This window comes from Chiloscyllium plagiosum, unplaced genomic scaffold (assembly GCF_037043375.1).
Source record: "Chiloscyllium plagiosum isolate Xiang-an unplaced genomic scaffold, Cpla_swu_hap1 HiC_scaffold_10, whole genome shotgun sequence".
Lineage (NCBI taxonomy): Eukaryota > Metazoa > Chordata > Chondrichthyes > Orectolobiformes > Hemiscylliidae > Chiloscyllium > Chiloscyllium plagiosum.
The window spans coordinates 1,484,103-1,500,252 of record NW_028270148.1 but is presented as its reverse complement, the minus strand read 5'-3'; the positions used below and the strand labels follow the sequence as shown (position 1 = coordinate 1,500,252).

The window sequence follows — 16,150 nt, the reverse complement described above, 5'->3', positions numbered from 1 at the left end:
CTCACACGCTTGGACCTACTGTGACAGGAACTGCCTTCAGCACAGCCAACTCACACTCCCATTTGCCAGCATTAGCAGCTTTTCTTTCTCTCAGGCTTACCATTATCCATCCCTTTGTCTGCCTAACCGTTTTTCTCTCTCTGGGCAAAGTCTCCACCATTCGCTTATTACTTCCCACACCCTTCCCCAACCGCATCTTCAGTATATTTACCACTTTTTCAGAGCTATTACTAGTTCTGAAGAAAGCTCACCAGACTTGAAACTTTAACTCTGCTTTCTCTCTACTAATGCTGCTAGACCTGCTGAAATTCTCTAGCAATTTTGGTTTTTGTTTCAGATTTCTAGTATCTGCAGTTCTTTGTTTCATTTTGTTTTATGGAATTTACCATAGAGAAGGAGGCCTTTTGACCCAATGCGTCTGTACCGTCTCCCAAAAGAACTACAACCATTCCCATTCTCCAGCCCCAACTCCACAGCCCTTTAAATTCTCTTTAAAATATATATCCAGCTCTCTTTGAAACCTTGTACAGAATTTTCCTCTACCATTCTCCCAGCAATGCATCCTCATCCCAAAACTTCCTGAACAAAGAGGTTTCTCCTCACCTCACTTCTAGCTCTCTCGCTGACATCTTGAAATCATTACCCCAAGTTAATGACATACCACCTTGTGGAGACAGAATATCCTTCTTAACCCTGTCAAAATTGTTCATAATTTTGAACACATTTCAATAAGATCACTTAATCTTCTCTGCACCCAGGACAATAAGTCCAATTCCTCTAATTTTCCTTATGTTTAAAACCCTCATTCCTGGTATCATTCTACTAAATCTCCTTTGAGTTCTCTCCAGGGTTTTAATATATTTCCCTAAATAAGGTGCCCAGAAATGAACCCAATACTCCAAATCTGGGCTGACCAATGATTGCAAAGGGGTGGCATTACTTCCTTGCTTTTATATTCTATGCCTCTATTAAAAAAGCCAAGGAACCAATAAGCCTCCTTAACAACTGTTTCAACTTCCCTGGCCATCTTCAGAGAATTATGCATGTGAACACCAAGGTTCCTCTGCTCCTGTACTCCCCTCAAAGTTGCACTATTAAGCCTGTATGGTCTTGCATTAAACTTGCATTTCTCCACACTGAAATTCATCTGCCAGATTTCTAACCATTTGGCAACTTGTCAATGTCCCTCTGAACTGGGTAAGCATCATCCTCACAATTCCCTATTCTCCGAAGCTCAGGAGATCTGCACATTTAGAGATTTTGCCTCAACACCCACTGCTAAATCATCTATATAAATTAGAAAAGTCAAGGGTACTAACATTGATTCCTGGGAACACCAACTCATCTCCAATCTGAGAATGCCCATCTACACGTCCCCTCTGTTTCCTATCTTTTAGTCAATGCCTTCAGGATGAGTCGAAGGAGACTTCTTCAGTTTCTTTGACACTAGGTCAGTCATAGTATGCAAGCTTACATTTCCCAGAATCCTCCCAGACTACAGCCCTGTTGGATGCCCATCTTCCTACCGAGCACCAGGTCCTCCATAATCCCCTTCTCAGTTGTGGTGAGAAATCAGACTTCTCCCAAAATCCTCCTAAGTCGTTTCTCACCACTATCCTATCTTATTTGAGTAACTCAGTTAAGAGGTAGATACAGCAATCAATTTGGAAGACAAATGTCAGGTCAGCCTTTACTGCAAGTGGATTGGAGCAATTATATAGGGGCTTGGTGAGACCACATCTGGAATATTATATACAGCTTTATTCTTGACATTTAAAGAAATATTTGCTTGTACTGAAGACAGCACAGCAAAGGTACACTAAATTAGTCCCTGGGATGATAGGCTAAGTGAGCTCAGATTCTTGGGGTTTAGAATGAGAGTCAATTTCATTGAAACAGGCCAGATACAGGAAGGTGGTTTCTTCTGACTGGGCAATCTAGACATGGGGGCACAGTCTCAGGACAAGGATGCAATGATTTAGGAATGAAACTTCTTCAACCTAAGAGTTGTAATTCTTTGGAATTCTCTGCCCAGTGCTATGGATGGTCTTATGGTGCACTGTAGATTGGGGCTGAGGGGTGACCTTATAGAAGTTTCTACAATCATGAGGGGCATGGATTGGGTGAATAGTCAAGATCTTTTCCCCAGGGTAGGGCGGTCCAAAACTCAAGGTTATAGGTTTAAGGAGAGAGGAGAAAAATTTAAAAAGGTCCTAAGGGCCAATTTTATCATGCACAGGGTGGTGTGTATATGGAATGAGCTGCCAGAGGAAATGACACAGGCTGGTACAATTACAACATCTAAAAGATATCTGGATGGGTATATGAATAGGAAAGGCTTAAAGGATATAGTCCAAGTGCTGGCAAGTGGGACTAGATTAATTTAGGATATCTGATCGGCATGAATGAGTTGAACCAAAAGGTCTGTTTCCATGCTGTACATCCCTATGACTCTATGAATATTGTTAAGAAAGAGTTTTGCAGTATAAAGGGTTTGAAAAATAGAATTAAGGTTGACAATCAGCCATAATTGTATTCAAGTGGCTGAATGGTCCACTGCTGCTCTTATTTATTTTCATCCATGTTTTCGTATTATCAGTATTATTATTGTGGTCAACAATTTTGTGTGCAGTTGGTACTCACTATCCCACAATAAATTTATGTAAGTTGAGTGATGTTCAAGGATGAACAGGAACTCACCTGCAAGGTTATATGCATCCAGAATGTCCTGCAGAGTCTTGACTCTCCCTTTCAGTAACATGGCACTAACATCCACTTTGTCCAACAGTGGGACTGAGACTGTTCGTGTCTCTGCCAGAATATCTAACAAGGACTGCATATAAAAGAGCTAGTGTCAGTGTGGGAATATCAGACAAAGAGAGCTCTTACAAGCTGATCATACTCAATATTGCACTTGACCCGATATCTTACACAACAGCAGGGTCTTCCTAGCCCCCAGTGCTGCTATGGGGAAACAGGATCATATCCCAACACAGCAACTAGCAGAATTTCAATAAGAATCTGGAATTAAAAGCCAGTTTCAGTAATGGTGACCATGAAATGAAATTATTATTGATTCTCAAAATCCTATCTGAGCCAGTCATATCCTTACAGTAAGAGAGGTTTACTGCATGGAAACAGGCCCTTCGGCCCAACTAGCCAATGCCACCCAGCTTTCATAATTTAAACCCCTACCATTTGCCTGTGTTTGATCCATATCCCTCCATAGCTATCCCATCCATGTACAAATGTCAAAATTGTATTTAATTCCACCACTACCTCTGGCAGCCCCCATCCTGTGTGTGAAAACAATTGCCTCTCTAGACCCTTTTGTACCTCTCCCCTCTTACCTTAAACCTATGACCTCTAGCTTTAGACTCCCCTACTGGGAAAAGCTGACAGCTACCTTCCTTATTTATACCTCCCATGATTTGATATACCTCTACAAGGCCACCCCCTCAGTCTCCAACACTCCAGGAAAAGTCCCAGCCTATCCAACCTCCCCTTATAACTCAACCTTCTAGTCCTCTTAGCATCCTGGTAAATCTTTTCTGCACTCTTTCTAGTTTAATAGTATCTTTTCTACAGTAGGGTGACACAAACTGCACACAGTGCTCCAAATGTGGCCTTACCAACGAATTGTGCAGCTGCAACAAGTTGTCCCAACTCCAATACTCAATCCTCTGATCGATGACAGCTCATAGCCTTCTTCACCACCCTGACTACCTGTGACTCCATTTTCAAGGATCTATGAACCTGTACCCCTAGATCTCTGTTCTCCCCAAGGTTCTACCATTGACTATTTAAATTCTGTCCTGGTTTTCCTTATCAAAATGTAACACTTTGCATTTATCTAAATTAAATGCTAACTGTCATCCCTCAGCCCATTGGTCCAGTTGATCAAGATAGAGAAAGAAACTGCTATCCTGAGTTAGTCTGACCTACAGCAATGTGGTTGACTCTTAACTGCCCTTTGAAATGGCCAAGAGAGCCATTCAATTGTATCAAATAGCTAAAAGATCTCAAACGAATGACACCTAGACACCAGAAATGACAACAGCAAACTCAGCAATGTTGACTTTGTAAAATCATCCTTTCTTACTGCCAAATTTTGGAGAGCAGTTTCATAGACTAGTCAAGTAACAACTTGACACTGTCATATTTATGTAATCATATCTTACACACAACTTCCCAGACAGCACCATTACTGGATTTGTACTGTCCCACAACCAGTTTCGGCAAAGCACAGGTACTGGCACTAAACAAAAACAGAAAGAACCACAGATGCTGTAAATCAGAAACAAAATAAAAATTGTTAGAAAAGCTCAGCAAGTCTGAGCAAGAGTCACTAGACCTGAATTGTTAACTCTGATTTCTCTTCACAGATGCTACTAGACTAGCCGAACTTTTCCAGCAATTTCTGTTTTTGTTTGAGAGGCATTGGTACTTTGATTTTCAATTGGAAGGGAGCCCTCGAAATCCCCAACATTAATTCTAGATCCAGTGAAGTCCAGTAGCATCATGTCAACGAGGGCAAGGAATCTCTTGCTGATCATAACTTATTGAACACCCCCACCCCTTTGGTTTTGGCTGATGAATCAGTGCTGCTCCACGTTAAACACTGTTGGGAGGATGACTAAGTAGCAAAGGAACAAGGATGTACTCTGGTTGGGTGATTTTATTTTTGGGTCCTAAAGGACATTGCTGCTAGACGAGGTCTGCGACAGGTACTGAGTTAACTAACAAGAAGGAAAAACATACTGTTCCTCAATGTTCTCGGCCAGCAGGGTTAAGGAGAATCCCAAGGCATTTTATACATATGTTGGGAGCAAGAGAGTGGCTGGGGAAAGAGTAGGCACACTCAAGGATAAAGGAGAACAGTTATGTGTGGATCCTTAATGAGTACTTCATATCAGTATTCACCAAAGAGAGGGATATGAGGGATGTTGAGGTTAGGGAAAGGTGTGTGAATACTCTCAGGCAGGTCAACATAATGATGGAGGAAGTGTTGGGTGTTTTGAAATGCATTGAGATCGACAACTAAATGCACTTCAGATGATAGTCCCACTATGTTCATTAACCTGGTCCTGCCTATTCATCTAATTAGACTCACTTGACTTAACATCGACCATGTCCTCAATCACTCCACATGCTGACTTAGTACTGTTTCCCCACCCTGCCGCCACACTAGTTTAATTCCACCCGAGTGGCACTAGCAAGTAGATTGGTGCCCCTCCAGTTTCAGTATAACCAATCCTTCTTGTACAGATCTTGTACAGATTGGAACCAACGACATAGGAAGGGAAAAGGTTGAGATTCTGAAAGGAGATTATAGAGAGTCAGGCAGAAATTTAAAAAGGAGGTTCGCGAGAGTAGTAATATCTGGATTACTCCTGGTGCTACAAGCTAGTGAGGGCAGAAATAGGAGGATAGAGCAGATGAATGCATGGCTGAACTGGTGTATGGGAGAAGGATTCACATTTTTGAATCATTGAAATCTCTTTTGGGGTAGAAGTGACTTGTAAAAGAAGGATGGATTGCACCTAAATTGGAAGGGGACTAATATACTGGCAGGGAGATTTTCTAGAGCTGTTCAGGAGGATTTAAACTAGTAAGATGGGGGGGTTGGGACCCAGGGAGATAGTGAGGAAAGAGATCAATCTGAGACTGGTACAGTTGAGAACATAAGTGAGTCAAACAGTCAGGGCAGGCAGGGACAAGGTAGGAATAATAAATTAAACTGCATTTATTTCAATGCAAGGGGCCTAACAGGGAAGGCAGATGAACTCAGGGCATGGTTAGGAACATGGGACTGGGATAACATAGCAATTACAGAAACATGGCTCAGGGATGGGCAGGACTGGCAGCTTAATGTTCCAGGATACAAATGCTACAGGAAGGATAGAAAGGGAGGCAAGAGAGAAGGGGGAGTGGCGTTTTTGATAAGGGATAGCATTACAGCTGTGCTGAGGGAGGATATTCCCGGAAATACATCCAGGAAAGTTATTTGGGTGGAACTGAGAAATAAAAAAAGGGATGATAACCTTATTGGGATTGTATTATAGACCCCCCTAATAATCAGAGGGAAATTGAGAAACAAACTTGTAAGGAGATCGCAGCTATCTGTAAGAATAATAGGGTAGTTATGGTAGGGGATTTAACTTTCCAAACATCGACTGGGACCGCCATATTGTTAAAGGTTTAGATGGAGAGGAATTTGTTAAGTGCATACAAGACAATTTTCTGATTCAGTATGTGAATGTACCGACTAGAGAAGGTGCAAACTTGACCCACTCTTGGGAACTAAGGCAGGGCAGGTGACAGAGGTGTCAGTGGGGGAGCACTTTGGGGCCAGCGACCATAATGGAAAAGGATAGACCAGATCTAAAAGCTGAAGTTCTAAACAGGAGAAAGGCCAATTTTGACAGTATTAGGCATAAACTTTCAAAAGTTGATTGGGGGCAGATGTTCGCAGGTAAAGGGACGCTGGAAAATGGGAAGCCTTCAGAAATGAGATAATGAGAATCCAGAGAAAGTATATTCCTGTTAGGGTGAAAGGAAAGGCTGATAGGTATAGGGAATGCTGGATAACTAAAGAAATTGAGGGTTTGGTTAAGAAAAAGAAAGAAGCATATGTAAGGTATAGACAGGATAGATTGAGTGAATCCTTCGAAGAATATAAAGGAAGTAGGAGTATACTTAAGAGGGAAATCAGGAGGACAAAAAGGGGACATGAGATAGCTTTGGCAAACAAAATTAAGGAGAATCCAAAGAGTGGATTTACAAATATACTAAGGACAAAGTGGTAACTAGGGAGAGAAGAGGGACGCTCAAAGATTAGCAAGGTCTTTGTGTGGTTCTGCACAAAATGGGGGAGATACTAAATGAGTATTTTGCATCAGTACTTTCTGTGGAAAAGGATATGGAAGATATGGACTGTAGGGAAATAGATGGTGACATCTTGCAAAATGTCCACATTACAGAGGAGGAAGTGCTGGATGTCTTGAAATGGGTAAACGTGGATTAATCCCCAGGATCTGATCAGGTGTACCCGAGAACTCTGTGGGAAGCTAGAGAAGTGATTGCCGAGTGTCGTCCTGAGATATTTGTATCATCGATAGTCATAGGCAAGGTGCCGGAAGACTGGAGGTTGGCTAACATGGTGCCACTGTTTAAGAAGGACAAGCCAGGGAACTATAGACCAGTGAGCCTGATGTCGATGGTGGGCAAGTTGTTGAAGGGAATCCTGAGGGACAGGATGTACATGTATTTGGAAAGCTAAGGACTGATTAGGGATAGTCAACATGGCTTTGTGCATGGGAAATCATGTCTCACAAACTTGATTGAGTATTTTGAGGAAGTAACAAAGAGGATTGATGAGGGCAGAGCGGTAGAAGTGATCTATATGGACTTCAGTAAGGCGTTCGACAAGGTTCCCCATGGGAGACTGATCAGCAAGATTAGATCTCATGGAATACAGGGGGAAACAGCCATTTGAATACAGAACTGGCTCAAAGGTAGAAGATAGAGGATGGTGGTGGAAGGGCAACTTTTTCACACAGAGAGTGACACGTGTATAGAATGAGCTGCCAGAGGAAGTGGTGGAGGCTAGTACAATTGCAACATTTAAGAGGCATTTGGATGGATATATGAATAGGAAGGGCTTGGAAGAATATGGGCTGGGTGCTGGCAGGTGGGACTAGATTGGGTTGGGATATCTGGTCGGCCTGGATGGGTTGGACCGAAGGGTCTGTTTCCATGTTGTACATCTCTATGATTCTTTGAGATCCCACCTGCCCTGGAGGAGGTCTTAATGATCCATTTATCTGAAGCTCTCCTGAGTGAGTTATTCAGCTGCACATTCAACTAGTAACCAGCAATGTTAATGAGAATAATGCATTTGATGTGGTCTACATGGAATTTAGCAAGTTTTTTGATAAGGTTTCTCATGGCAAACTGATTAAGAAATAAACAATCCATGAATCCAAGACAAATTTGTACATAAGATCCTAAATTGGCTGAGAGACAGAAAAGAGAGTGATGGCAAAAAGATATTTCTGTGACTGAAAATCCATTGCTGTTTGAGGTGTATATTAACAATTTGGATTGACATGCTGAGGTTATGATGGAGAAATTCACTGATGGTAAATGCAACAAACCTGGTTTAACGGACATGATTCGGAGATGCCGGTGTTGGAGTGGGGTGTACCCATAGGGAGGTCCTCAACCGGGACCTTGGGTTTATGTCACATTACAGGTGATCACCATTGCACTACACACAGATATTCCTACAAACACACATTCTCACATACACACGGACACAGGTACACACAGACGCGCACACAGACACCCACACACACCCTTATAGACACACACACTCCCACACATGCACCCCCTCACAGACTTAAGACACTCTGCACTCACCACACACACAAACACTTTCTCACACTCACAACCCCCACCCTAGACAGACACACACACAGACAGACAAAGACCCACATGCACACATATATTTTGTGTGGTGATTTTTTTTGTACTTGCAGAGTTACATTGCACTTTGCTCAAAAACTGCATACATTCATGTAGAACTCTGAGCTCAAAAAGTGAATGAATTTATGTAAAACTCTGTTATCTCACTTTTTAGATTAGAATCAATCTAAACATCAGGTCATAGACAGAGAACACAGGGGGCTAACACCTTCAACATATTGTCCAGCTATCACCATTGTTAACAGCTAACCCGAGAATGCAACTTTAAAAAAAAGGGTTTTGTGATTTACACAGGAAAGAAGTGAAACTATCACTGTATTCTAACAGATGAAAGGCTTAACAGACAATCAATTCTTCAATGTATAATTTCAGTTACATCACACTCTAAATTTTTGCTATAAATTCTGTGTTACGATCGAGCCCTCCACTATCACCTGATGAAGGAGTGTCGCTCCGAAAGCTAGTGTGCTTCCAATTAAACCTGTTGGACTATAACCTGGTGTTGTGTGATTTTTAACTTTGATTTTAACGGGCACTCTTGATTAATCAGCAAAAATTATATACCTTAAATACCACAAGTTTACTGTACTGTCACGATCTCCGTAATAGTCAGTTGAGAGCACAAGTAAGGCAGCTCTCTGTTGGTAAGTTTTATTTAAGGAAAAGTGCATTATTATTTCACTGATTTACACTGTAAATAACATATAAAAACCCCTTGCATGACATTTCTATTCCTTAGTGCGTGTTTTCACATTAATTATGTAGACCTCTTGATCAATGGGAATATTTGATCGACTAGCACACTCCTCGTCCTATAGGTGCCGGTTAATAAAATGTTTTCCATAGTGACGAGGATAGCTATAAACTGTTGAAGATACCAACAGACCTGTTGACTAGGAAGAGCATGGCAAATAGAATTCAACCTGCAAAAATGTGAAAGTAATGCGCTTGGGGAGGACTAACAAGGGAAAGGATTACACTGTGAATGGTGGAATCTTAGAAAGCATTGAAGAGCACAGGAACCTTGGTCTGCATACCAACAGATCGCTGAAGGTAGCAGGGCAAGTGTGAATATGGTGGTTAAAAAGCCATGTGAATACTTGCTTTAATTACCTGAGGCAGAGTGGATAATTGTTTTTATTACTTGAGGCATAGAAAATAAAAACAAGGAGGTTAAGCTGGAAAGAGAAGAAAGTGAGGACTGCAGATGCTGGAGATCTGAGCTGAAAATGTGTTGCTGGAAAAGCGCAGCAGGTCAGGCAGCATCTAAGGAACAGGAGAATCGACGTTTCTGGCATAAGCCTGAAGAAGGGCTTATGCCCGAAACGTCGATTCTCCTGTTCCTTGAATGCTGCCTGACCTGCTGCGCTTTTCCAGCAACACATTTTAAGCTGGAAAGGGAGTCCACAATTGTGAAAAGCTCACAATTTGAGCCATGTGGATTGGAAAACAGGGCTCCAACTTGGACTCAAGAGTATCATATTGTAGCTAAAGCTGCTAAGCACCTTCACTTACTCCAGCAGACTGTGCAGTCACTCTGGTCCTCAGTGCATCCCTTTTTGATCTCAGTCTTTCCAACAATGTTTTTTCCTGCTCTAGAACCTGCGCTTTGTGCTGTGCTTCTAATTGTTCTGACGCCAGCTTCTTGGCACATTTTTCCAGTGTCTTCAAGTGTTCCAGCACACCTACAAAACGCAAAAATGGATTAATTGCTTTATATTTTGGAATGCTTCACACAACATATTACACAGGAACATTAAATTACTGCATGACAAATGACCAAATTCCATCTAGTTAAATTTCTCCCATGCAAAGTTACAAATCACACAACACCAGGTTATAGTCCAACAGATTTAATTGGAAGCACTGGCTTTTGGGGTGCCGCTCCTTCATCAAGTGGTTGTGGAGGGCACAATTGTAAGACACAGAATTCATAGCAAAAGTTTACAGTGTGATGTAACTGAAATTATACATTGAAAAAGACCTTGATTGTTTGTTAAGTCTCTCATCTATTAGAATGACCATGATAATTTCACTTCTTTCATATGTAAATCACAAAATGGTTTTAAAAAGTTACATTCTCAGGTTAACTGTCACAATTAGTGTCAGCACAGATAAGATGTTGAGGTGTTAGCCCCCTGTGTCATAATGTTTAGACTGATTCTAATCTAAAATGTGAGTTAACAGAGTCTTACGTGGATTCATGCAATTTTTGAGCAAAGTACAATGTAACTCTGAGGAGAAAGTGAGGTCTGCAGATGCTGGAGATCAGAGCTGAAAATGTGTTGCTGGAACAGCGCAGCAGGTCAGGCAGCATGCAGGGAACAGGAGAATCGACGTTTCGGGCATAAGCCTGAAGAAGGGCTTATGCCCGAAACGTCAATTCTCCTGTTCCCTGGATGCTGCCTGACCTGCTGCGCTGTTCCAGCAACACATTTTCAACAATGTAACTCTGCAAGTACAAATTCACCCCACAAAGATATATGGGTATGTGTACATGTAGGGGTGTGAGTGTGTGTGTGTGGGGGGGGTTGAGAGTGTCTGTGAGAGAGAGTGTATGTGTGTGTATGAGTGTAAAGTGTCTAAGTCTGTGAGAGGGTGCCTTTGTGTGTGTGTGTGTGTATAGTGCAATGGTGGTCACCTGTAGTGTGACATGAACCCAAGGTCCCAACTTAGCTATCAGTCTCTGCTCGGCCACTTTTCACTGCTGCCTGTCCCGAAGTCCGCCTTGGAGGACGGTCCGCAGTTCCGAGTTCGAATGTCCTGGACCGCTGAAGTGTTCTCCAACTGGGAGGGAACACTACTGTTTGTTGATTGTTGTGCAGTGCCCATTCATCCGTTGCCATAGCCTTTGCTCGGTTTCACCAATTTACCATGCCTCAGGGCATCCTTGCCTGCATGCAGGTAGTCACAGGACACAACAATATCAATTCCATCATGGTCATGATCAATCTTTATCAGAGTCCACGACAAATGGAGGATATGGTATAATGTGAATAAATGTGAGGTTATTCACTTTGATAGCAAAAACAAGACGACAGATTATTATCTGAATAGAAATAGACTTGAATAGGACTGGTGCAATGAGATCCAGGTTTCCTTATACACCAGTCAATGAAAGCAAGCATGCAGGTGAAGCAGGCATTGAAGAAACTAAATGGAATGTCAGTATTCACAGTGAAAGGATTAGAGCACAGGAGCTAGGATACAAACATACAAATGAATAAGGAACAAGAATGGGTCACTCAGCCCTTAAAGACTGCTCCACCATTCAGTAAGAACATGGCTAATCTGATTTTAACCTCACTGTGGCGGCATGGTGGCTCAGTGGTTAGCACTGCTGCCTCACAGTACCAGGGTCCCAGGTTCAATTCCAGCTCGAGCAACGTCTGTGTGGAGTTTGCACATTCTCCGTGTCTGTGTGGGTTTCCTCCCACAGTCCAAAGTTGTGCAGGTCAGGTGAATTGCCAATACTAAATTGCCCATAGTGTTAGGTGCATTAGTCAGAGGGAAATGGGTTTGGGTGGGTTACTCTTCGGAAGGTGGGTGTGGACTGGTTGGGCCAAAGGGCCTGTTTCCATACTGTAGGGAATCTAATTCAATCTGAACTCTACATTCCTGTATATCCCCAATAATCTTTCGTCCCTTTTAGTAATCTACAATTGATTTACCTTGCCTTAAAAATACTTAAAAGAATCTGCATCCAGTTTCTTTTGAGGAATGGAGTTCTGAGGATTTATAACCCTCTCAGAGAATAATTGTTTCCTCATGTTTTAAATGAGCATCCCTTATTTTTAAGCTATGGCCTCAAATTCTAGGTTCTCCAACAAGAGGAAGCATCCTTTCAACATCACATAGTCAAGTTCCATCAGGATCTTATATGCTTAAATGAAGTCACTCTGATTCTTCTAAACTCCAGACGATACAGGCCTGGCCTGACCAGCCATTCCTTATAAGGGGATCCAGTCATTGCCAGTATGAGTCTAGTATGAGATGTGGGAGATGGAGTTTAATTTGGATAAATATAAGGTATTACATTTGGTAAAACAAACAATTAAAAATAGGAGTATGAACTGCTTCCAACTCATTAACATTCTCCCATAGGTATGATGACCAGTATTGTACACAGTACTCCAGATGCAGTCTTACCAAAGCATGCATAACCAAACTACTCTTAGATTATTAGACTATAAGAAATAGGAACAGGAGTATACTATTCAACCCCTCGAGCTTGCAGCATTCAAAAGGATCATGAACTGACATTCCTCACTTCCACTTCCTCGTCCTTTCCCAGTATACTTTCACTCACCTACTGGTTAAGACCTATCTCAGAGTCATGGAAAAAGACTCCTTTTCCAAACAGTCCATGCCAAGCATAAGCTCAAACTAAAATAGTCCTACATGCCTGTGCCTGGTCCATATCACTCCAAACGTTTCTTATTCATGTACTTACCTAAATACCTTTTAAACATTATAACTGTACTTGCACCCACCACTTCCTCTGGCAATTCATGAACTAATTGCTGTGTAAAAAAAAATTGCCCCTCAAGTCTTTTTTAAATCATTTTCTTCTCATCTTAAAAATATGCCCCCTCGTCTTGAAATCCCTCAAGCTTGGGAAAAGACACCTGCCATTCACATTACCTAGACTCATGATTTTATAAACTTCCAGTTCAAGGGCTCCTGAGCCAGAGCTCATCCACTCCAACTACTTTTTTTTTATTCCTCTCTTTTTTTAAAAAAATTTTACTTACCTTGTCTGAGCCGGGACAAGCACTGGTGGTGGCCAGAGCGCAGCCCCTATCCCTTAAGCGTTCTCGGGCCAGGCCCAGGGTGCTGACCTTGGGCAGGCATACCGCAAACATCAAGCAGGCCCAGCACAGAGGAGAGAGAGAGACAGACAGACAGAGACACAGACAGGCAGAGAGAGAGAGAGAGGAATCGCCGCATGCCACATTGGCAGAGGGGACATCAGAGATTTTAGCCCAGCAGCAAAGATGGAACCTGAGGGTCAGCAACTTTGTTGTTAGTTGGGTATGATTGGAATTGATTTGTTGTAGTCATGCGTTTCTGAGTATGGTAAATAGCTTTGTTTGTGAGCAGTACAAGCATATCATAGTAAGCAAGGACATACAGATCACAGGCTGCTTTGACAGAGTAGGCATACAGGTTACACTGCATAGGAGGTGCGTAAAGCAAGATCAACGTTATTTTAAATTAGGAAATCCATTCATCAGTCTAACAAAGGCAGGGAAGAAGCTGTTCTTGAACCTGCAAGTGCATGTGTTCAGACTTCTGTATATATTGCCTGATGGAAGAGGCATTACCGGGGTGAGATGGGTCTTTGATGATCTGCAGTCCTCACTTTCATCTCTTTGGCAGCCTTTCCGCAGTAGTGAGCCAAGTAAACGGAGTCCATGAATGGAAGGTTGGCTTCTGTGATGGCCTGGGCTGCGCACACTACCTTTTGTAGTTTCTTACGGTCCTGGACAGAGCGGTTGCCATGTCAGGCTGTTAAGCAGCCAGATATTATGCTTTCTATGGTGCATCTGTAAAAGTTGGTGAGAGTCCTCAAGGACATGCAGATTTCTTAAGCCACCTCAGGAAGAGACATTTTTGTGCCTTCTTGACCATCACATCGACATGGGAAGTCCAGGACAGTTTGTCGATTATCATCACGCCTAGAAACTTGACGCTCTCAACTTCCGCTCCATTAATGTAGACAAAGATGTGTTCTCCTCCTTTATTTCTGAAATCAATTATCAGTTTTTTTGTTTTGCCATTGTTGAGTGAGGTTGTTATCACTGCACCATAGCATCAAGCCCCTCTATCTCTTTCTGTATTCTGAATCATCATTGTTTGATATCTGGATTAGTGGTGCTGGAAGAGCACAGCAGTTCAGGCAGCATCCAAGGAGCTTCAAAATCGACGTTTGGGCAAAAGCCCTTCATCAGCCCCCCCCCCCCCCCCCGGTTCCCCTCCCCTCTCCCCCCGTCCCGTCCCCCCCGGTTCCCCTCCCCCCCTCCCCTGTTCCCCCCCCCCCTCGGTCCCCCCCCCCCCCGTTACTCTCCCCCTCTCTCTCCCCCACTCCCCCCCCGTTACTCTCTCCCCTCCCCCCTCTCCCCCCCCCCGGTTCCCCTCCCCCTCTCCCCTGTTCCCCCCCCCCCCCCTCGGTTCCCCCCCCCCGTTACTCTCCCCCCTCTCTCTCCCCCCCTCCCCCCCCGTTACTCTCCCCCTCTCTCTCCCCCCCTCCCCCCCGTTACTCTCCCCCCTCCCCCTCTCCCCCCCCGTTACTCTCCCCCCTCCCCTCTCCCCCCCCCGTTACTCTCCCCCCCCCGTTACTCTCCCCCCTCCCCCCCCGTTACTCTCCCCCCCTCCCCCTCTCCCCCCCCTCCCCCTCTCCCCCTCTCCCCCCCTCCCCCCCCGTTACTCTCCCCCCCTCCCCCCCGTTACTCTCCCCCCCTCCCCCTCTCCCCCCCTCCCCCCCGTTACTCTCCCCCCCCTCCCCCTCTCCCCCGTTACTCTCCCCCCTCCCCCTCTCCCCCTGCTCCCCCCCCGTTACTCTCCCCCCCTCCCCCTCTCCCCCCCTCCCCCCCGTTACTCTCCCCCCCTCCCCCTCTCGCCCCCCCGTTACTCTCCCCCCTCCCCCTCTCCCCCCCTTACTCTCCCCTCTCCCCCCCTCCCCCCGTACTCTCCCCCTCTCCCCCGTTACTCTCCCCCTCTCCCCCCCCGTTACTCTCCCCCCCGTTACTCTCCCTCTCTCCCCCCCCCGTTACTCTCCCCCTCTCCCCCCCCGTTACTCTCCCCCTCTCCCCCCCCGTTACTCTCCCCCTCTCCCCCCCCCGTTACTCTCCCCCCTCTCCCCCCCGTTACTCTCCCCCTCTCCCCCCCCCGTTACTCTCCCCCCTCTCCCCCCCCCGTTACTCTCCCCCTCTCCCCCCCCCGTTACTCTCCCCCTCTCCCCCCCCGTTACTCTCCCCCTCTCCCCCCCCGTTACTCTCCCCCTCTCCCCCCCCGTTACTCTCCCCCTCTCCCCCCCTCTCTCTCTCCCTCTCCCTCCTCTCTCTCTCCCCTCTCCCCCCCTCTCTCTCTCCCCTCTCCCCCCTCTCTCTCTCCCCTCTCCCCCTCTCTCTCTCCCCTCTCCCCCCTCTCTCTCTCCCCCCTCTCTCTCTCCCCCCTCTCTCTCTCCCCTCTCCCCCCTCTCTCTCTCCCCTCTCCCCCTCTCTCTCTCCCCCTCTCCCCCTCTCTCTCCCCCCTCTCCCCTCTCCTCCCTCTCTCCCCTCTCTCCCCCCCCTCTCTCATCCTCTCTCCCCTCTCTCCCCCTCTCTCTCTCCCCTCTCTCTCCCCTCACCTGCCCGGGTGGGTCTGCCATGGCGGTGATGGGTTGGCGGCAGCTGCCGGCTCTGTGGCGCGCGCTGCTTTCCCGCGCAGTTTTGAAAGAAAACCGTCCCGCGGCCGCGCGCGCTTCCGGCGGATTCTCTGATGGCGGAGGCGAGGGCCCGGCTCCGAGCCGCCTGCTGCAGTATGTGGTGGTGCGGGGAGATCTGCGTTCCGCCCTGGCTGGACACTTGGGGCCCTGGTCGCACAGGCCTGCCACGCCAGCATTGCCGCCATCCAGCTGTCTTACCCGGAGCCTAACACCCAGCGGTACCCTCGACCC

The 16,150-nt window shown here is 45.4% G+C and overlaps 1 protein-coding gene across 2 annotated transcripts in view; it reads right to left on the bottom strand.

Moving 5' to 3' along the window:
* The window catches only part of cenpo (centromere protein O), a 35,760-nt gene that overhangs the window by 18,577 nt on the left and 1,033 nt on the right, over positions 1 to 16,150 (bottom strand). For both annotated transcript variants that reach the window (XM_087991011.1, XM_087991012.1), the window contains exons 2-3: positions 10,006 to 10,175; positions 2,701 to 2,833 (exon numbers count right to left, since the gene is read on the bottom strand). In XM_087991011.1, the coding sequence (XP_087847137.1) occupies positions 2,701 to 2,833; positions 10,006 to 10,175 (303 nt within the window). The remainder of the gene's footprint in view (positions 1 to 2,700; positions 2,834 to 10,005; positions 10,176 to 16,150) is intronic.